Source organism: Lactuca sativa, chromosome 4 (assembly GCF_002870075.4).
Source record: "Lactuca sativa cultivar Salinas chromosome 4, Lsat_Salinas_v11, whole genome shotgun sequence".
Classification (NCBI taxonomy): domain Eukaryota; kingdom Viridiplantae; phylum Streptophyta; class Magnoliopsida; order Asterales; family Asteraceae; genus Lactuca; species Lactuca sativa.
The window spans coordinates 239,773,530-239,797,878 of NC_056626.2; the positions used below are offsets into that span (position 1 = coordinate 239,773,530).

Sequence of the window (24,349 nt, forward strand, 5' to 3'; positions counted from 1 at the left end):
ATTAAAATTGAATGAAATACGTATGCTATAACCCGTTTGACTTTGATGAAACAGAAAGGTTCATTTTTTAAATAGTTTGTTTGTTTTTTTATTTTTATTTTAACCTTTTATAAATCGGGTATCTAAGAACATTTGTTCTTAAAAAGTTAAAAAAATGTATACTGGTTATAAACATAACATAATACATTAAGTAGGAAAATTTATTCTTGAAAATCGTATTTTAACATTCAATAAATAAATCGGTATGCTTATGTTGAGATTAACTGTGGAAGATCGTAAGGAAATACCTCGCGCTTAAAGGAAACTAATAGCTGTGTTAAAACTATCTGCTGAAACAAACTATTCGCCGTGTGCGAACATACTTTTATCGTTAACCCAAAAACAATGTACTTATATTTTTAACACAAAACAACAACATATTTTTAAATTTTAACCTAAAATTAGAACATACTTTCTTTTTACTTCAAAGTAGTAACAAACTTCTATTTTAACCTAAAGAGTAACTTATTTTTATTTTGAACCCAGAAATAACAAACTTTTATTTTAACCTAAACAGTAACTATCAAACTCTTATTTCACGATCTAAGTTTTCGATTTTTAAATATTTAATATTTAAAATTTTCATATATTTATTTTCTTACAATATATAAATATTTGAATATTTTTTTAATAAATACACCTAAAGATCTACGTCTATACATCTAATGTGTGTATAAATAAGTGTTGCACGATTAATAATGTACATTGAACTATGTGTTCATGTGTATTTGTAAAGAATCTCAACTTTTCATTTTTAGTTCTTACTGATTTCATTTTTGCTAACATGACTTCTATTGATAATTGTTTAGATGTAGTAAACTGCTATGCAAAATAACTAATCGTCTCCAAAAATTAATTTCTAAAAAAAATATCCGCACCCGGCGCTTGGCGCGGGTAAACGGCTAGTATATATATATATATATTTATATATATATATATATATATATATATATATATATATATATATATATATATATATATATATATATAAACACCAATTTCATACTAAACATGTTTTATATGCATACAAATAGGTTTTGTATATATATCTTTTTAGAAACGTATTTGTATATATATTTTTTATAAACACCTATTTTATAATAAATACATTTGTATATAAAAACGTTTTTCGTTTTTTATAAAAAAACACAAATGTATACAAAAAACATGGGTTACAAAAATATATACAAACATGTTTTTATAAAGAAAGTGTATAGTAACATGATTTTATAAAAAAATGTATCGAAACATTTTTATAAAAGGAATATATAAAACACCTCTTTGTGTGCGTATAAATACATAAATATATAGAAATATGTTTACATGTTTTTATAATTAAGTATTTTGCATACAAAATTGTTACAAAAAAGATTTTATATAGAAAATGAAGGTTTTTATGTAAAAATATGTTTTTTTTGTATAAATACGATTTTACAATTCAAAAAATCATATTCAAAACAAAATTTAAAAAAAATGTAAAAATACTAAATTTAAGATGACTTCATAACAAAATTTTAAAATCGGTGCCAACAATGTAAAATTCAAACCAAATTTGAAATAAATTTAAAATCTAGACCAAAAATGTAATTTTTAAAAATTAGATGACCTGTTAACCAAGTAAAATGGTCAAAATGAATATAATTTTTTGTTTTTGTGACGTAATTAACTAAAAAAAATACAAATTAAATCGATTATGAGTCCTTAAACATAAGGACTTTTTGATAAAATTCCTTTAAAAAAATTAAGCCTTAAAGAAATATATTAACATAAACACAAAGAACTACATCCAACACTAATACAAAATGAGAATAAACAAAAAATCTCAATTATATAAGGTTCTGTATGGTGTGATTTAACGGCAATGTAAAACCTTAAGTTTTTACTAGTTGAGACGAACTATGTCGTTTTTAAGGCAGACTTAAACCGACACTTTAATTAATAATTCTCTCTCTCTGTCTCTCTCTCTCTCTCTCTCTCTTTATATATATATATATATATATATATATATATATATATATATATATATATATATATATATATATATATATATATATATATATATATATTAAAACGTAACGTTAAATACAAATATTGGAATCATGATGAGCATTTTAGACCTTACTATAACATAATTTTATATAAGTAAATATAATATGGTTAGTACTTTGTGGTATATACAATGCAATACAATGCGATTATTTAATATATATATATATATATATATATATATATATATATATATATATATATATATATATATATATATATATATATATATATATATATATTTGAGACCATTCTAATTTTGTGAGACCGTGAGACCAAATCTAAAAATAATTTTAAAATGCAAAATAAATGGAAAAATCCAAAAATTCTTTTTTTAAATGTTATTTTCGGAACTTGAATTAACTAAAAAAAATATAAAAAATATATAAAAAAAATAAAAAAAAATAAAAAAAATTCCATTTTTTCTTTTGAAAAATACGTGAAATATTCTAAATAGAATATTTCACTGACATATTCTAAAAAATAATTTTAAAATGCAAAATAAATGGAAAAATCTAAAAATTCTTTTTTTAAATATTATTTTCGGAACGTGAATTAACTAAAAAAAATAAAAAAAAAATTAAAAAAAATTAAAAAGAAATTCTATTTTTTTTGAAAAATACGTGAAATATTCTAAATAGAATATTACACTGTACATATTCTAAAAATAATTTTAAAATGCAAAATAAATGAAAAAATCAAAAAATTCTTTTTTTAAATATTATTTTCGGAACATGAATTAACTAAAAAAAATAAAAAAAATAAAAAAAAATAAACAAATGCGTCTCACGGTCTCACAAAATATAAGTGGTCTCAAATGAACCTAACTCTATATATATATATATATATATATATATATATATATATATATATATATATATAAACCATCTTGCATTCTCTAAACTTATGATAAATACATATATACTTGCTTGAAACCATATTCCATTACGAAAGACATAACACGATTTTGGTAGGTTAGCCGATATGTATTGGGGAATTCAAAATAGGGTTATAGAAAATCTAGATCACAAATAGGAATCGTGTAAATAATTTTATTGTTTGATATTTCGACCCTATATGTCTTGGGTATCACGAAATCCAAACTAGGATAATTCCTGAAGTAACAATTCTGATTTTAGGCACAAAATCAAAATCAATTTTGATAAGCTGAAGAACAAGAAGAACCATGCGTTATTTTTCTCTGTGTTTCAATCTATATACCGTTTCCTTAACTTATCCGAACAACGGATAAATGGAAAATGATTTTAATCTTTTCAAGAATGACAATTTAGTCCTTGTACTGTTCTTAAAATCAGAATTAGAGTTCAATACTAATAATGTTTAGTAAATACAAGTGTGCATTTTCGCGCCTCCTAACTTGTATTATAACAAAAAAACATTATTTTTGAAACATTTGTTAAGTCCATTACACTAAAATATATTTGGTGATAAAATAACCAACAATATGAGAATGGCATAACCTGATTTTTTGAACATTATATATTCTAAGTTAATGAACCGCAAAACAATAGATGGGTCGTAAAACAACCATTCATAACCCCAAACTGTTGGTGAGTTATCTCCGAAAACAATAAAACTACAATTTAATAACGACCAGTGCCATTACATATATTTAAATTCGACACGGTACAGTTCAGTATTGGTATCAGTTCTGATACAATACCAATACTAGATCAGAATTTGATACTAAATACTCATCACATTAAAATTTTTGAAAATAATTCGGACAAAAAAATTAAAGAATAAACTGTTAAAAGGGTTTTTTTTTCTTGACAATGTGAATTAGACTTTTTTTTGGTTTTCATTTCTTTAATTCTAGAAAGGGCATAGACATAATTCATGTCCAAAAAACGGGTATAATCGTAATTGACAATCATAACCAGATCTGGAAAGTGGGAAAATAGCGTTTCACTTGAAATTAAGCAAAACGTTCTTTCTCCACTCGTTGATAGAACAGGAAATCAAACTCCCAAAAACCAGAATTCAATCAACCAAGATGATGATGATGACGACAATGATCATAACTAGAATCATTTTCTTGCTCCTGTTTTTGTCACACGCAATCGCTTATACACGGTTTAATCTTTCTCATTTCATCTACCCGAAAATCAGCGACGAATTTCGCCCTCAACCATCTCTTTTCCTAAAGGTAAAACACTCGATTCATGTTTAACTCGAATGTGTTTCTTATAGTGTCACTGTCGTCAATTTTTGATTTGCAACTTTATTTCTGATTCACAAATTCGAAATAAAAGTCGTTCAAATAATCTTCAGTCAATTGACGAATTGAACAAAGTGTTTACAAATAGCTCACCTCAATTGATAATTAACTTCGTTGCTCTTTATTATAGGATATTCTAGGAGAAATATCTGCTACTGAACACTGGAAGTCGGAGGACTTTAGGGTTTCGAATCTGGAAATAGAAAAGGTTAAGTTTGGGAATTTGCAGAGATACGAGATTGAGTTTCTGTTAAGGAACAAGAAAGATTATGTATTCAATTCGGTGGATAATGTTTCTTCATGGAAGAGATTTAAAGACAAAGAAGGCGATTTTGAGGTTATGGCTAATGAAGTGAGTTCAAAAGCAGTTCTTGGATCAATTCAAATCGAAGGGCCTGTTGAATTACTAGTTTCTGGAGACAATGAGATGTCTTTGCTACTACCAGTATGCTCCTTTCTCCAAACCTCCATCCTAATTCCTACTAAATTTTCTTATTTTTAATTTTCTTTGAGGTTTTGTTTATACCTCTCTTTACAATGTGTTTCAGTGGAACACATCACATTCTGGTCTGAAGAGGATACTTGTTGGAGAAGACGTAACTGTAGAAGTGAAGAATGCAAATGAAGTCTCTCTTTTTAAAACATCAAATCTTGGACAACAAGCAGATTCAGAACATAATCTTATTGATCATATCTTTCCATACATGACATGTACACCATTACTTCCAGTAAGAATTTCTGGATCTTCATCTGTAGTTGCCTTCAGGACTCAAAATCCAGGTGCACACATCACATCAAATCTTCTATCCAATCATGTTATTGAATTACTACCAGATAAATGTTACTCCACACATACATATAAGAAACAACCATGTCCTATTAAATCATTGAGGTTGAGGATAAGATTGTTGGAAACAGTATTGAAGAGCTTATTAGGTGATAAAATTGGTTATGGGGCTAAACTTAAAGCAAAGATTGAAGCATCAACTGCTTTTCGTTTTGTGATTGAAATAGAAAGGAAAATTAGGATGAATGATACTAGGTGGACTACTATGGAAGAATGGAGAACAAAGCCTAGTGTTGAGCATGTATGGTTTGATGTATTGGCAAGAATTGAAAATAGGAGGTTAATGCCAATAGTTGTTAAGAAAATGAAGCCTTTTGTTGGAGTAGATTCATATGCATGGAGTAATTTGATGGCAAATATGTCTTTTACTAAATTGTCATCTGTTCTTGTAGCTCCTGAGGCTCTTACACTTGATGTGAATTGGTAGGAAAATTGTATTGTGGAATAACTTTCATCCTCATATGTATTGAGTTACTTGTAAAAAAGGTTTATAGTTTGGAGTTTGTAAATCGAGTTCAAATACATTGTAAGAGAGAGAAGAAAATGAAGATTTGAGTAATGAAGAACCAAAAGGGTACATTTTTCATTGCAAAAGAATTTCTCCAATACATGATGGAATTTAGTGTGATTCTTTATTGTTAATTAATAGAAGTAAGCATTATGTTTTGAACTCTTGATTTTGATTACTCAACCAATTGATGGAATGAGCATTGGACATTGGACATTAAGGTGTTGTTTGTTTTTTAATAAGTCAAATGTCAGTCTGTGGACTACATCTGCAGAAGAAAAAGTGGACCAAAAGTGTCATAAGCTATAAAGTTTAGTGGGGACCACATCTGCAGAAGACGAGGTGGACCAAAAGTGTAATAAGCTATAAAGCTTAGTGTGCGTAGATTACTATAAAACCATATACATTAGCCATTACCAATATAACAAAATTTTTAACTATATATATGCAATAATGACAATAACATTATGTGATTCTTAATATCAACAAATGAGCTTGTCATTCATTTATAGATTTCTTTCCATAAAAGAGAGTGAATAACATACTTTCTATTTTGGAATTCAATTCAATGTTGTGATTATTCCCATTTCATCTAACCACTTTTATGACTTAGCTAATTTCACTCAAAATTGCTTATCCAAGCAATTTAGCGCCTTATAACCATTAACCCTTGAATTATAGAGTTAACTCATGCTAATAAAATAATAGCATTTTCCACTAAAATGTGAGTCCCATGGGGTATCCCTTTTTTATGCTCTACCATTATTTCAAAATACATTAGGTTTCCCTCACTTTCCCATTGCCATTTAAGTCATTACCCCAAACCCCTCCAAATTTTACCAAACCCTTGTTAAGATTCAATCCACAAAAGTTATAATATAGATATCATACCTTGATTTTTGATTGTTAATTTAACATAAATATGTTACATTTTGCCAAAATCTGACTTTAATCACTACAAAATCACACATACCAATTTTAAGGAAATGTTAAGGTCGATTTGATTTTGGAATGTTAATTTAACACCAATTGATTACACCAAGTTGCCACGTAGTGGCGGTGACGAATTTAGAACCCAAAACCATGTTGTTCCTTATGTAAGTGAAACCGAAAAAATAAAAGAGTAAATAATACTAAAGGCGGTCTATATATAGATACGCCCATGTTACGATGTCATTATCTTTTATTCGTAACTTTGTAATACACATGAAAAAAATATACAAAATTATAGATACCATGAGGATGGGTACTTATACGGTATACAATATATCTTTACCTACACATTAGACATCTCAATCTTTCTTTCACTTATGTCATCACTACCTTCACCAATTTGCTTCACACTCATACTCACACCCACAATCTTATATTTATACCAATTTGCACACATCAAATAAACCCCTAAATTCACTAAACTTAACACTGCTAACAACCAATAAAAATAATTCAACTTATCTCTATTCAAATTATTACTACCTAACCACCCACCACTCACTTTATTCACCACCTCCACCACAATCGAGCTCAAATAATATCCAAAAGCCAATGAACACCATGAAATAGATGTCCCAAGTGACTTCATCCCCGATGAACTCTCTTCATAAAAAAACTCCAACAACCCCACCAATGTAAACATATCCGCCACCCCAAAAATCGCGTATTGAAACCCTAGCCAGAAAACCGTTAAAGGTAGCGGGCCCGGTGAATCCACCATGTTGTTATCAATCGCGACGTTTTTCCGGTGGGTTTCCACGATTCCGGCGACTACCATTGAGATAATGGAGAGGATTAATCCGATTCCGATTCTTTGAAGGTGTCTGATTCCGGTTGGAATCCCGGTTACCCTTCTTACCAATGGAACAAAAACCCGATCGTAAATTGGAATTAGGATGAACATGAAGAGAAGCGGGATTACTGGAATTGAGGGACCCGGGACTTTGAAACCGAGGAGGTTTCTGTCCATGGTTGTGCTTTGTTGAATGGTGAAAGTTTGAAGTTGGGCTAAACATGTGTTCATGAAGATCGTGCTTAGTATAATTGGGAGCATTCGGATCAGAATTTTTGTTTCTTCGATTTGTGTTACTGTGCAAAGTTTCCATGACCCGGATTGTTGTTGTTCGGATGCATCGAGTAATGTTGTAATAACTGCTGCCTTGTCAAGACATCTAAACATGAAAATGAGGAATTAGAAATGATAAAAATAAACATAAATGGGAATGTTTGGATTTTAAAAAATATAAAACCACACCTGAATTGATTTGTTCTTTGAAGAATATCCGCTTCTTTGTCATGAATCTCATGCAACTCCTCTGTGGTCTCTGGTATTGGTATATTGCGGTTTCTAATAGCCACCACAAATACCTAAATAATAGAGATATTGTTAATCCATGTGATGATCTATGACTATTAGGATTTTAAGCTTTCTAGGGCTGATTTCGATGATGTAGATGATAAGGGCATTGACGTCTTTTGCACAGACAAGAGATTTAGAGCAAGTCCCTGTCCGACCTTGTTCCATCCTTTTAAGGCGACAAAAGTTGTGATTTTTGTCTCATTGATAACAATCAGGTCTAGTCGAATGGAGCCAAACACAGTACAACTTGTTATGTCATTTCCTACGTAACAAACGGAGCCGAAGGCTCCGTTTGTTATGCAGGACTAAACATGATGGCCTTGTACTGTGTTTGGTGTGTATTGGACTGGACCTGATTGATGTCAATGAGACAAAAATCAATATTTTTGTCGCCTTAAAAAAGAGGAACAAGGTCGGACAGGGACTCGCTCTCAATCACTTGTCTGTAAAAAGACATAAATGCCCTTATCATCTATGTCATCGAAAATAGCCCTAGAAAACTTGTCGAGTCATAATATATACTTATGTTATTATACCTTCAAAATTCGAAGAATTGGGCTTTCTCCTTTGGGCACATAACTCCGATACGTGGATTTCCCCATGAGTAAGAAAAGAGCTGCTACTAAAACAGCTATAGAGCACACAGTAAACCCCCAATCCCAACCTTGGTTTGAACTAATCCAGACAACAAAAGTGACACCAAATATAGCTCCAGTTGTGACACTAAACAAAAACCAGTTGAAAAAGCTTGCAAGTGATTCCGCCTCTTTAGGGTCTCTTTCATCAAATTGGTCAGCTCCCAAAGAAGGCAGAGCACCTTTAATCCCACTGCTCCCAAATGCAATTAAATACAGACCTGTAAACAATATTGCTTCTTGACCACTTCCTGCTGGCTCACATTCACTCCCTAGGCTGGCGTTACAGGGGATCGGTCTTAACTCTTGGAAGTGTGCTTGAACTGCTAGAAGTGCATACCCCTGAAAGTTAATGAGTTAAACAGATTATTTATGAAATTGCATTTTTTTTTTCTATATTTAATGTAACGTACCACGACTTCAAAAGATGCAAATAAAATACAAGTCTTGAATCTTGATAAGTAGGTGTCGGATATGAAACCTCCAAAGAGTGATAGTAAAAATGCAGTGCCCATGAAGTTTGTGAGTGTTGTTGCTGACTTAGTCAAACTGAAGTTCATATAACCATAAAAGTAAGTCACCAAGCTGACAGCCATTGATAAGAATGCCATGTTCTCAAGCCCTATCATAGCTGCATAAATTGTCAACCAAACAACTGTCAAGAATAGATGCAAATTCAACTAGAAAGCGAAAAAAAATCTTTGGTTTTCTTTTGTTATGTAGGAATTACGATAGGACATGGCAGAGCAGGTTGTATTGTGTTTGACGTGCATTGGACTGAGACTGAGACCGATGTCAATGAGACAAAATTTGTATTTTTTATTCCAACCAAAAAGGTGGAACAAGGTAGGATAGAGACTCGCTTTCGATCTTTTGTATGTGGAAAAGACGTGAATGCCCTTGTCCTCATCCTCGAAAATATCCCTAGAAAGCTTTTCTAGTCCCATTCTTGTTCATTGTAACAAACACAGCCTTAGGCTGCGTTTGTTAGATGTGACGTGGCAGGACCGGACTAGGCAAGCTTTCTAAGGCTATTTCCGATGATGAGGACAAGGGTATTTATGTCTTTTGCATAGACAAAAGATCGATAGCGAGTCTTTGTCCTACTTGTTTCGCTTTTTTCATTGGAAAAAAAAATACAATTTTTGTCTCATTGACATCGGTGGTCTTGGTCCAATGCACGCCAAAAACAATATAACCTGTCATGTCATACGTAACAAACGGGCCTTATGGCTTTTAGATGCCAACATTTTTATTAGCTTAAAAAACATACCATATACAAACATAGCAGCTCTCGTGCCACCAAGCCTTTTTTGGTGTCTAGGTTGTATTTTGACATGTCCACCAATCCCCTGCAAATTGTCATACAATGTGTGAGTATAAACTGGCATGTTAATTAAAAAAAAAAATCAGTATGCAAGTGTTACCATTTTATGAAGATCGATCTTCTGTTCTTCAAAGTTTGGTGTGAATGTGTTTCTGACATCTTTCGAGGTTGTTTTTATAAGGGAGGAAGTTTGTCTTATCACTTTGAGGAATCAAAAAGCATCTTTAAGGTTTGGAGAAACTTGTCTCTCTATCAAATAAACAAAAGGAATGTCAAAACGTATTTGTTCTTTTTATATCTTTATTTCATATATAATTAATTATATGCAATATTCCAAACTCTAGTAGGAACATGTCTACATCTGTTTGATTGAAACTGCATTATTGATTTTTTTACCCTGTTGTCATTTACCTTTTTTTTGGCGATGCCACAAGATTATACATGTTTTGCTGGTTAAGATGTCTTAGTCCCTGTCCATTTTTATAATTGGGTTAAATTAAGGTATAGCAATGTACTTTTATTGTGTTTATCATCCTATATATGATTTGATAAATGCCGGACCTCTCACTTCCTTTGTAAGAACTAAACATGAAGCTACGGTGCTTATGAATTTTTCAAATCTTGATGTTTTGGGAACTCCGATGAAAATTCAGGATGGCAAGTTGACTTTGTGGTCAAACATATATTTTTGATTTAAAAAATTAATATTTCAAGTTGCATTTATAATATTTGTTGGTTGTTGTCTTGGATTAAACAAATCTGGGTTTAGTGGTATCTTTGACCAATTATATATATATATATATATATATATATATATATATATATATATATATATATATATATATATATATATATATATATATATATATATATATATATATATTAGTCATATCTTGAATTTTAAGAGGTACAAGATACAAACTTTTTGTACAAATCAATAATGCATAACAAAACCGTTAATGCTTACCAAAATTTTGAAGACTTGAATTAAGGAATATTAATAAAAAATTAATTTGGAGCAAAATAACAATTTTAAAATATTAAATTCATCAATATAAGTTAATTTACAATTCTTAAACTAGACACAGATAATAATTAGTTTACATCAAATGTATAAACATACAATATAAATATAAGTTCTAACATAAATATTTTAATTAAAAGTAGTAATTTTTCTTAATATATAATAACTAATAACAAAATCTAATAATTATTCTCGTAAGAAACTATTCGCCAAAAAAACTATTTATCGCCGCTACCTTGCGCGGGCACACATCGAATGTGTGTGTGTGTGTATATATATATATATATATATATATATATATATATATATATATATATATATATATATATATAATGCTGGAATATTTTAAATACCAATTTAATTGTCATAACAATAATAATACTAGTAATAATAGTTATTATAAATTTATATATATGTTTTTATGTATTTTTCAAATATATTAATATGTTTTTAAAGGTATACATTTGCTTTTAAAGGTATACATACGTTTTGATAAATATAAGTACTATTTTTTACATGTATAACTTTTTATTTGAAAAAATATATATTCAAATTATAATATACAAAAAAACGTATTTCATATTTATATACGTTTAAACGTTTACATATGCTTGCATACGTTCAAAACGTTTATATATGTATTTAGATCGTTAAATAATAATAATAATAATAATAATAATAATAATAATAATAATAATAATATATTTCCGTTATACTACATATATAGGAATTCGGAACTAATAGCACATAACGAAGTGTAGTTAGGTCGAAAAGGCGTTGGACATCCTCATAGGAGGCTCGAGTTCGGATCCTGGCAACCTCAATTCTTCAGCCTTCTTTCAAACTTTTTAATTAAAGAATGGGTGCTGATGTGGTGGCCTTGTCTAGTAAGCAGTTCCTATTGGCTTGGTGACCGGCTGAGATTGGCTAAACCGGATAAAAGGATGAAAATGATAAAATCAACCAAAATCTAAGGTATTATTAAAAACTAAAACTCTTCAAATGGTAAAACCAAACATTTCTTGAAAAACTTAAGGGCTTTTATAACAATATCCCCAAACAAAAAGAATCAAGCATAAAAGGGTGAAAATATGATAAAATCAACCAAAATCTAAGGTATTATTAAAAACTAAAACTCTTCAAATGGTAAAACCAAACATTTCTTGAAAACTTAAGGGCTTTTATAACAATATCCCCAAGATAAAAGGATAAAAATGATAAAATCAACCAAAATCTAAGGTATTATTAAAAACTAAAACTCTTCAAATGGTAAAACCAAACATTTCTTGAAAACTTAAGGGCTTTTATAACAATATCCCCAAACAAAAAGAATCAAGCATAAAAGGGTGAAAATACGATAAAATCAACCAAAATCTAAGGTATTATTAAAAACTAAAACTCTTCAAATGGTAAAACCAAACATTTCTTGAAAAACTTAAGGGCTTTTATAACAATATCCCCAAACAAAAAGAATCAAGCATAAAAGGGTGAAAATATGATAAAATCAACCAAAATCTAAGGTATTATTAAAAACTAAAACTCTTCAAATGGTAAAACCAAACATTTCTTGAAAACTTAAGGGCTTTTATAACAATATCCCCAAGATAAAAGGATAAAAATGATAAAATCAACCAAAATCTAAGGTATTATTAAAAACTAAAACTCTTCAAATGGTAAAACCAAACATTTCTTGAAAACTTAAGGGCTTTTATAACAATATCCCCAAACAAAAAGAATCAAGCATAAAAGGGTGAAAATACGATAAAATCAACCAAAATCTAAGGTATTATTAAAAACTAAAACTCTTCAAATGGTAAAACCAAACATTTCTTGAAAAACTTAAGAGCTTTTATAACAATATCCCCAAACAAAACGAATCAAGCATAAAAGGGTGAAAATATGATAAAATCAACCAAAATCTAAGGTATTATTAAAAACTAAAACTCTTCAAATGGTAAAACCAAACATTTCTTGAAAAACTTAAGGGCTTTTATAACAATATCCCCAAACAAAAAGAATCAAGCATAAAAGGGTGAAAATATGATAAAATCAACCAAAATCTAAGGTATTATTAAAAACTAAAACTCTTCAAATGGTAAAACCAAACATTTCTTGAAAACTTAAGGGCTTTTATAACAATATCCCCAAGATAAAAGGATAAAAATGATAAAATCAACCAAAATCTAAGGTATTATTAAAAACTAAAACTCTTCAAATGGTAAAACCAAACATTTCTTGAAAACTTAAGGGCTTTTATAACAATATCCCCAAACAAAAAGAATCAAGCATAAAAGGGTGAAAATATGATAAAATCAACCAAAATCTAAGGTATTATTAAAAACTAAAACTCTTCAAATGGTAAAACCAAACATTTCTTGAAAAACTTAAGGGATTTTATAACAATATCCCCAAATAAAAAGAATCAAGCATAAAAGGGTGAAAATATGATAAAATCAACCAAAATCTAAGGTATTATTAAAAACTAAAACTCTTCAAATGGTAAAACCAAACATTTCTTGAAAAACTTAAGGGCTTTTATAACAATATCCCCAAACAAAAAGAATCAAGCATAAAAGGGTGAAAATATGATAAAATCAACCAAAATCTAAGGTATTATTAAAAACTAAAACTCTTCAAATGGTAAAACCAAACATTTCTTGAAAAACTTAAGGGCTTTTATAACAAGCTACAGAGCGAACTCATATATCGGTTGGGAACCAACGAACCACCGAATAACAACCATCGGATGATTCAATTGATCATCCATTTAGATTAAAAGTATTTTAATTATAAACATAGACACATGCAATTTGCGAACTCATATATCGGGAGGGAACCAATGAACCACCGAATAACAACCATCGGATGATTCAATTGATCATCCATTTAGATTTTTTTTTCTTTCTAAATTAATTCGTTTAAACTATACATCATATAAAATAACACTTGAATTCAATACATATCGATCGAAGGCAAACGGGCAATAAGCTGCGCCGCTAGATTAAAAGTATTTTAATTGTAAACATAGACACATGCAATTTACGTATCCTGATACAAATCGTTGATCTATTGCGTGGTTTCTACTGATATTCCGAACACAAGAAATTTGTAATACACGTAATCAATTACATATATTTAATTTCAAATCATAAAAAAAAAAAAGCTAAAATTGTTAACAGTTACAATGCTTGAAGTAACCACTAACACTTTTTGTGATGATTTTGCGATTAAAGGTTTTTTTATCTTTATTTGTTCATGATTTTAATAATCGAATGAACCAAATAACATAATATTCAACTACAGAGATTGGATCAAGTAATGATGATAATATTTCATTGCATTCTAATGAACTTGCATTTTTTATGTAAATAATCTTTGTACAATACAACGATATATACTATGCGCTTAACAAATGCATAATTACGCTTATGTTACATACAAAGTTTTAATGGAATAATCTAAAACACCAAATAACATTTTGAGATTCAACTTGCATTTCAAAAATTGCATTTCTAAGTTGTATGTCAAGTATACTTTTATTTTCATATAGTTTATCTTAATTTTTAGTTCATATTAAGCGTGCAATGAACACGTGTACAATTAATTGCAAATAATTAAGGGAAAATGACTCTTGAGGGTAACTAACTGTTGCTTTTGTTTTCATTTGGTACATTTTCTTTCTTTTTTTTTGTATTCAATATTAAATACCATCGAACTTGTTGTTTGTGTTGATCATAACCCTTGTGACTGGCTCTTGACCTGTGATAGCCGGTCAAAGGATTATGGTGAACACAAACAATAAATTCGATAGTATATTGAGTACAAAAAAAGAAAGGGGACCAAATGAGAACAAACTCAATAGTTGGTTACCCTCCTGAGTCATTTTCCCGAAAAGTTAAATGAAATTAAAGTTGCAAAATTATTAAAGACTGCAACCTTCTTTGGTCATAACATATATGAAGAGCGTTTCGGAGGGGTAACTTCGTTAAAACATGGTCTATGTTATGCTTACTGTGGTTAGCTGTCAACACCTCTCTGCAAAAGGATATGATTGTGTATGAGAGGTATATTTATTAACATAAACGTTTACCTCAAGGTATATTATGGTGATGTGCCTGCAAAAGCTCCATGATAGTGTACATATTGATGTTGTATCTTATCCCATGAATTCGATCTTAGAGCTAAGTAAACTCAAAAATCACAGCACTTGTGATCCAATCATTTATAGAATTGTCTAGAATCCATGATGCGATAAATCATTTGATTGGAAATGTAAATGTAGTCATGAAATGCGCCTGCTTAGTCAAGATTCCCTTAATAAATATTCAAGTGCATTACAAAGTTGTACATGCATGTTCATTAGACAAACTAGATCCAAAAGCTATTAGGGTTTGCATGTACACCATAGGAATGATGTATTGCTCAAAACCCATCAGTTTCATTGCCAGCCGACCACCGGAACCACTGCTATGACGAGCACCGCTGTTGCTATTTCCTTTGAAGATGAGTGTTGCTGGTTCGTGGGGCTTTCTATTTACTGGTGTCATTGCTTCTTGACTGGGAAACAACAGGAACCACCGCCACCACTGTGAGGTGGTGGCTACCATCGTAAAAGCATCACTGTCACTACCATATGCCACCAGGTGGGTGGTTGGCTTTTCTTTCCGAGCAAAAGATGTGAAGGTGGGCGTGTTTCAATTTGTGGGTGTGTGTGTTTGGCTGGAATTCTCGAAAAAGGCATCACCACCACCGTGAGGTGGTGGCTGCCACCATTTACCATCGTCGGCCAGCACAAGATGGTTATGTGTGTGTGTTTAGCTTAGTTGTGTGTGTGTGTTAATTGAGAGTTGTATTGTAAAATGTAATTAGGAATGGAATAATGAAAAGAAACCCTAACCACCACTGTGAGGTGGTGGCTGCCACCACTAGCCGCCGTGTTGGGTGGAGGTGTGCTTGTTGTGTTTGATTCATTGGGATGTTTGGACAAAGGGACTAAAACCCTAATGGGCGTAATAAACCATAATGGGCCTAATAAACCCTAATGGGCCTGATAAACCCTAATTGATCTAAGTAATTGGTTTTGGGCCTAATGGGCTATGAATGGGTTGGAAACCCTAATTAGGGTTTAAAAAGCCCTAATTTTAGACATATGGGCCTTAGACTTATCGGGGCCCACATTTGGGCTAGTGGAAATAAATTATTAATCATACCTGAGCTTACTATGTGATTTACCCAATAGATTGATGGACTTAACGGGTTAAGTGAGAAACACTTAACCCTAATTGTAATTTTATGTGAAACCCTAATTTCACTTGGGCCTTAAGTTGGGCCTTTTTATTGGGCTTTGGTGATTGGGCTATTAATGGGCCATCCAAGAACAAGCAAATGGAACTGAATAATTTAATGGGATTAAGGGTAGGACCCATGTAAGGGGTTTAGGCCCAATTTGGAAAATTGGGCCATAGATAGGCCATAATTGGGCCTTGATGATTATGAGATATTGGGCTATTATAATGCCACATGTTTGGACTGGAATAAATGGTTGGGCCTTAAGGTAAGTCCATGTAAAGTTTGGTCCCAATTTGGAAAATTGGGCCATATGTTGGTCTTTAATACCTAGTTTGACTTTCAGGCCTTTGGATTGGGCCTTGGGCTTGAATCAAGACAAGATAGGGTAATGTAGCCTGCTACTCCAAGAACTTATGATTGTGTGTTGGGACCCAATTATTAATTGGATGATGTTTTGATATTGACAGTTCGGGAATCTGTCATCCAGCAGCTGGGATTGTGTCTACAGGACTTCAGCAGTGTGAGGTGAGTTAGCTTCTATTAGAAGTGGGTCTAAGGCCACAATATTGGCCCACTAGTAGGAGTTGTTTGTTAGATGATTGTCTTTGTGATAATTATCTGGTATGCCATTATGTGTTATGTTGGTGTGCTAGGATGCTCTGTGATACATGTTAGTAGTAGTAGGGGTGAAATAGTCCTCGGATACTGGTTGAAAGATACCGAAGGGGTCGTCAGGACCCATACATGCCTAGCAGTACGTTATATTATGCTATTATGTGGTAGTGGTAGGGGTAAAATAGTCCCCGGTTACCGGTTGAAAGATACCGAAGGGGAGGTTAGCTCCCAGTTACCAGTTGAAAGATACCGAAGAGGAGGCTAGCTCCCGGTTACCGGTTGAAAGATACCGAAGGGAGGTTAGCTCCCGGTTACCGGTTGAAAGATACCAAAGGGGATGTCAGCTCTTGGTTACCGGTTGAAAGATACCGAATGGGTAGGTGGGGCACTCAGATATGCCTGACAATATATTTATGTATGTTATGCTATGTTATTATGTGGTAGTGATAGGGGAAACAGTCCTCAGATACCGAAGGGGTAAGCCAACACCCGGATATGCTTGGCAGTATGTGTGTTGTATGGTGTGTGGTATGATAGGGGAACTCACTAAGCTTCGTGCTTACACTTTTCAGTTTTGGTTTCAAGTACTTCGTTTTCAAAGGAAAAGAACCGGCTCGATCGCAGCGCATCACACTATGTTTGCCGCACATGAGATCTTTGGGATTACACTTTATTATAACAAATTTGACTATTGACACTTTGGTTTTGACATGAGATGTTATTATGGATGTTTTTATACTTATGGTGTTATAACAACTTATTTAAAAATGAAATTTTTGGCCTTGAATTTTGGGATGTTACAAGTTGGTATTAGAGCCTTGGTTTGAGGGATTCAGACATACTTTTGGGTGTGTTTGGACTCAAACTAAGGACATGGTATGAAAATTTTTCAAAAGTAAAATCATTTTATAAAAAGAAGATTGAAAGGAGAAAATAACTTTGATAAGAACAAGGTGTGTGATACATGCAATCTAGGGGTGAGCATGGTGCGGTTTTTGGCTAAAACCGAACCGAAAACCGCAACTTCGGTTTTTTGAAATTTAGAAACCGCACTGTTCGGTTTTTGCGGTTTTTTACGGGGTTTTTTTTTTTTTTTTTTTTTTTTTTTTTTTTTTTTTTTTTGCCTTTTTACTAAAACTCAAGTAACTCAGCGAGTTACTTTGACTCATATGAGGAGTGCTAATCATTTATTGGAGATAAACCGATACTACCACCTCTTGGTTTGAAATCAAATTACATAACCATTCATTCAACATGTTTCTAATGCTTGAATATAAAACAAATTTAATATATTATTTGTTTCACAAGTACATACGATAATATCAATTAATGTATTCATAAAAATGATACTATATCACTAGTACTATTCATATTTAAATGTTAAAAAATGTCATAAACATTATTTGTTGTTGTAAATACCACTGAATGTATGCTTAAAAATATACAAGCATCCTCTGATAGATAAGATAGATATTTATATTTATAGAAATTTTAACTGTCGTAAGTTCTTGGTTCTTACAAATATCAACATTTAATATATATATATATATATATATATATATATATATATATATATATATATATATATATATATATATATATATATATATATATTTGTGGTGCGGTTCGGTTTTTTGCGGTTTTTGCAAGACTAGAAACCGCACCGCACCGAGTATTTTCGGTTTTTGCAAAACTAAAAACCGCACCATCGGTTTTCATTTCGGTTTTGGTTTATGCGGTTTTTTTGGTTTTTTTTGTTTGCGGTTCGGTTTTTGCTCACCCCTAATGCAATCAGCTGAGCTCAAGTATGTTTTCCCCAAGATACCCATACATGTTATGATATGTTATGTTATGATATGATTATGAGAACTACATGCTAGATTAGGGCTAAGGATCTAGGAGGATACCTTATATGCCTATTATATTTGCTTGTAGACTTGCATGCTAGTACTGATCAGTTAGTGATATGATAGCCTGTTTAGGTTATGCCTGACTGTATGAACCTTTGAATTGCATGTAGAGATTCCTGATTATAGGATAGAATGGTTTAATTAGAAATATGATGGTTAGATTTTCCATTGGCTGAATGCTACTTGCTTTGTGCTTTGTGGGACTCTTAGTAATGTGAGCTAGCTATTAAGTGAATATGCTAAGTCACATGTGGCACGGGTTGGATAATCTCAGAGTGATAGATTTGACCCTATTACGTAGCTCTTATTTGAGTCCAACCGTTCTAGGGATGGGTCTTTTACTCGATGGATTATCTGATCTATGTTGCATGTGGCTATATTCATGAGGTAGCTAGTTGACATTACTGGGAATCTTTCAGCAGCTGAGGACTGGGTAGGTTCGGGAACCTCGGAAATCTTAGGATATGTTTCGGTGGGTTAGTATTGAGGTTCAGTGAGACTTGGGTGTACCAGTTTGAAAAAATGACTTGGAGGATTCGGGAGGATTGCTGAGGAAAGTATGGATAGGTGTGGAAGGTAGTATTGGGCCCGTACTACTGAAAGCATAGGATCCATACTCGAATCGGTGAGAGTCTTGGAGAATATGAGAAGCTTCGGGGAGGATTTGTGACCCGGTTTGGGGACAGTGGTTGTCCTAGTTGTTGCAGCTTAGCCATTGGCAAGTGAGCTAGTGAGCATGACAGGGTGTCAGACCCTGAAGGATATGATTTCCAAGAGTTTGTAGATGCGAGATCGATTTGGAGCACCCTGGGAAGAAAGGGTCGTGCCAGGTGCGTATAGTAGAGGGTCTCGGGAAGAGACCCATGAATTTTGATCATCGGGTGAAAGGACAGCAGGGTCGGAGTCAGTACAGCACGTACGAGAAAGTGCACAAGGGAGTTTATCGCTCCAACGGTTTAGGCTGCTACAGGTGTGGCAGGGTTGATCATGTCAGCTAAAGGAGATTAGTATTCCTCCAGATGTTGCGGGTATGTCATCTTTTACTAATATTAGGTGGATGTTGGGAATATGTATCGCTTTGGAATTGTGAGTGAGTTTGGATTAGTCAGATAACGGGTCGGTTTTCTGCTAGTGTTTGGGTTATCAAGGATAATATATGCTGTCCTGCATGCCGAAAAGTCCTTGATGAACTCACAGAGGGACGCATCTTACGGAGTGGGCTCCGCGTGTACCGTTATCATTCTTGATCCTTGTCGGGATCTGTGCAGGAGTATTATTTAGAGGATAGTCGGCCAGGGTTAGAGCGATAGTTCTTCAGTGAAGCCAGCTTTCAGTGGTTCTATCATGGTTCGGGTGTGGTCGATAATTATCTATGGATGAACTTTGGAGTTCAAGGCACTACCATTGCTAGGATAGGACTGGTAACATGAAGAGGGAAGTGTCACTTGTGTGTGTTAGACGCATAAGCGGTCGGTTATTGGATGTTCAAGAGAATTTCATTTCTCACATGGGCTGCGTTCTGTTAGAGTTTAATGGTGCTGCAAGATTGGAAGTGGGAACGAGGATTCGTATGCCAGAGTGAAGATTAATGCCTCTAGTTGTTAGCATGGGAGGTGGATTGAGGTGTCAGACTGGACCAAATTTCAAGAGTACTCATCAAGATTTTCGAGGATGACGTTCTCAAGGTTTAACCGGTGATTAATCGCTAGCATTGGTAAGCACAAGTTATCATCAGTAGGATATTAGAAAGTGAGAAGGATTAGAAATCCTGTAATTCATGCATGTCGTGAATACTTAGTCGAATCTAAGTGGGGGAGAGACTTTTTGTAAAGTTCTCCAAAATGTGAGTTCTAGTTGTGCGAGGTGCAATCTCTTGGGCACCTTGTCAACCAGAAGGGTATTCTGGTCAATCCGTCCAAGATAGAGGCCGTGATGCAGTGGAAGATTCCGAGGTCTCCAACTGAGATTCGGAGTTTCTCGGGTCTAGCGGGTTATTACTGGAGATTTATACGTGACTTCTTCGAGATTGCAGTTCCTTTGACTCGACTGACCAAGAAGTTGGTGGCCTTTCGCTAGGGGCATGAGCAACAGTCAGCCTTCAAGACTCTTAGACGGCAGGTTTCGGGAACCAGGTTAGAGCTCCAGTTAGGACTCAATTTTAGTTGTGTGTTAGGTCGAGTGCATGTTCAACTAGTATGGAAAGTGTTGTAAGACTGCAGGGTAGCCATAGCATTCACTAACAGTTAAATAGTATGGAAAGTGTTGTAAGACTACAGGGGTAGCCGTAGCATTCACTAGCAGTTAGCTAGCATGGAAAGTGTTGTAAGACTATGTGGGTAGTCGTAGCATTCACTAGCGGTCAGATAGTGAAAGAATGTTGTAAGTTTGCGGGTGTATCCGTAGCATTCATCAGGTTGTCAAATAGTGATAAAGTGTCGTGAGATTACGGGTGTAGCCATAGCATTCACTAGGTTGGTAGATAGCTTGAACGCATTTTTAAGACGCGGAAGGGATATTAGTACCCACCAGTTCAGGTGCAACAGTGATGACGTGGAGATCCACATATTAGATTTTGGAATTACCCAGATGGATTAGATTTAGTTGAACCAGCGATATGACTGTAGGAACGCCACTACAGTTATGGTAATATAGAAGCAATGAACCGTATGAGGTTGTTTGTGATATAAGGCTACCATCGGCCATGTAGCAATTACTTTTAGCCTTGGAGTTGGTGATGTCAGGATTCGACGCATGGACCCGATCGGTTAGATCAGAAAGTTGTAGAGTCGCTTTGGCATGATAACTAGTGGCAACTAGTTCCAGAGAAGGATTTTGTTTAGAAGTCGTGTGAGACGACTAAGTGGGAGCCCTTTGGCTCCGTAGCCGGGCCGGAATCCGGTATTTCCAAGGACTGATGAATAAATTGGGACCAGGGACATCTCGGTAGATTTTTGAAAGCAGCCATGTGGCAGGCAGTGTGAGTATTTGTGTTTTAGGTTCCAAGTACGGACGGAATAGTTGGTTGATTGGGAAGTGACAAGTCACTCACAGCGGGATCAACTTAGCCTTGACCAAGTATAAGTGATCTGCACGGATAATTAGGCTTGTGATCCTGTTTTATAGTGAGAACCTCGAGACTACAGATTTCAAATGAAGTAGATGTGATTCTATTGCAAGGAATTCATTCATTTTTGGTTTTAGAATTCTATAAGGGATGAATTGGATTGTCTTGGAAAGGCTAGGGTATACCCAGGATTGTGGCCATGTTACTTGAGTGGTTTGGCATAAGAAACGGTAAGGAATGATTTCGAGGACGAAATCTAATATAAGTGGGGAGAGTTGTGACACCCCGTTTAATTAATAAATAAATAGACTTTTTAATAAATGAATAATAGCCCTAAAAGCGGAATAGTGTGGCAAGGAGATAGTTTTGGGGGTTAAAAAGTTATAATTGAAAGTTTAGGGGGTTAAATGGTAAATATGGACGCAATTTGTAAAGAGTTTTGAAGGCTAGGGTTAAAAGGGTAACATATGGACTTTCTTTGAGAATAATTTATAAAGGAGGGGCTTAATGGTAACTGTGGGACTAAATATGAAAGGAATTATGTGAGTAGGGTTGGGAAGAGTAAATTATGGCCTTGGTTTGAAAGAAAAAGAGAAAGGGAGGGATGATCTTGGCATTATGGCGAAAAGTGTTAGGAGTGTCGGGTATATAGCTTCTGATAAACCCTGACCCTAGGGATGCATTCAGCTGCCAGCATTCACCCTCTCAACCTCCGGCGCCGCCGCTATGTTGTCTCCGACCACCATCCGACGTCAACACCTCCAGACTTCCGTTCTTCTTCTCCTTCTCCTTCTTCAGTCGCTGCCACGAGAGGTTTCATCCACCTGCTACTTTACAAACCAGAGTGCCACCACCATTTTTGTATCCTCCATCTGCCGCTGATGTGCGTTTCGTGTGGGGAGTTGTGTCCGTTTGGGAGGTAGGGAGTAGGCGACCGGAGCTGCCGCCGATATTGGGTCCCTAAGACCACCGAGAATCGTCATTGTCGTCCCACTATTTCATTGCCAGCCAACCATCGGAACCACCACCATGACGAGCGTCGTTGTTGCTATTTCCTTTGAAGATGAGTGTCGCTGGTTCGTGGGGCTTTCTGTTTACTGGTTTCGTTACTGCTTGACTGGGTAACAAAAGGAACCACCGCCACAACTGTGAGGTAGTGCCTGCCATGGTAAAATCATCACTACCGCCGCCATACACCACCAAGTGGGTGGTTGGCTTCTCTTTCTGAGCAAAAGATGTGAAGGTGGGCGTGTTTCAGTTTGTGGGCGTGTGTGTTTGGCTAGATGTCTCGGAAAAGGCATCACCACCACCATGAGGTGATGGCTACAACCATTTACCATCACCGACCACCACAAGGTGGTTATGTGTGTGTTTAGGTTATTTGTGTGTGTGTGTGCATGTGTTAATTGAGAGTTGTATTGTAAAATGTAATTAGGAATTAGAATAATGAAAAGAAACCCTAACCACCACTATGAGGTGGTGGCTGCCGCCACCAGCTGCCGTGTTGGGTGGCGGTGTGCTTGTTGTGTTTAATTCATTGGGATGTTTAGACAAAGGGACTAAAGCCCTAATGGGCCTAATAAACCATAATGGGCCTAATAAACCTTAATGGACATAATAAACCCTAATGGGACTGATAAACCCTAATAGATCTAAGGACTTGGTTTTGGGCCTAATGGGCTATCAATGGGTTGGAAACCCTAATTAGGGTTTAGAAAACCCTAATTTTAGACATATGGGCCTTGGACTTATCGGGAATCACGTTTAGGCCATTGGAATTGAATTATTAATCATACCCGAGCATACTATGTGATTTACCAAATAGATTGATGGACTTAATGGATTAAGTCTTTAATGGGTTAAGTAGAAACACTTAACCCTAATTGTAATTTTATGTGAAACCCTAATTTCACTTGGGCCTTAAGTTGGGACTTTCTATTGGGCTTTGGTGATTAGGCTATCAATGGGCCATCCAAGAACAAGCAAATAGACCAGAATAATTTAATGGGCTTAAGGGTAGGGTCTATGTAAGGGGTTTAGGCCCAATTTGGTGAATTAGGCCATAGATGGGCCATAATTGGGGCTTGATGATTATGAGATATTGGACCATTGTAATGCCACATGTTTGGACTGAAATAAATGGTTGGGCCTTAGGGTAAGACCATGTAAAGGTTTGGGCCCAATTTGGAAAATGGGGCCATACGTTGGGCTTTGATACCTCGTTTGACTTTTAGGCCTTTGGATTGGGCCTTAGGCTTGAATCAAGCCAATATGGGGAATGTAGCCTGCTACTCCAAGAACTTATGGTTATGTGTTGGGAGCCAATTATTAATTGGGTGATGTTTTGATATTGACAACTCGGAAATCTGTCATCCAACTACTGGGATTGTGTCTACGGGACTTTAGCAGTGTGAGGTGAGTTACCTTCCAGTAGAAGTGGGTCTAAGGCC

General features: G+C 34.1%; 2 protein-coding genes across 2 annotated transcripts; one reads left to right on the plus strand and one right to left on the minus strand.

The window, feature by feature from the left end:
- The first annotated feature begins 3,977 nt into the window (after positions 1-3,977).
- LOC111912918 (uncharacterized) lies at positions 3,978-5,802 on the plus strand. Its single transcript, XM_023908650.3, has 3 exons — positions 3,978-4,255; positions 4,458-4,772; positions 4,876-5,802. The coding sequence occupies exons 1-3, from the start codon at positions 4,103-4,105 to the stop codon at positions 5,599-5,601; spliced, it is 1,194 nt and encodes a 397-aa protein (XP_023764418.1). The 5' UTR covers positions 3,978-4,102; the 3' UTR covers positions 5,602-5,802.
- A 1,008-nt stretch (positions 5,803-6,810) lies between these two features.
- On the minus strand, positions 6,811-10,161 carry LOC111912917 (protein NRT1/ PTR FAMILY 4.5). The gene is made up of 6 exons (XM_023908649.3): positions 10,098-10,161; positions 9,944-10,022; positions 9,084-9,301; positions 8,572-9,012; positions 7,931-8,043; positions 6,811-7,847 (listed from the first exon to the last, which is right to left on the minus strand). The coding sequence occupies exons 1-6, from the start codon at positions 10,098-10,100 to the stop codon at positions 6,959-6,961; spliced, it is 1,743 nt and encodes a 580-aa protein (XP_023764417.1). The 5' UTR covers positions 10,101-10,161; the 3' UTR covers positions 6,811-6,958.
- Positions 10,162-24,349: the final 14,188 nt, after the last annotated feature.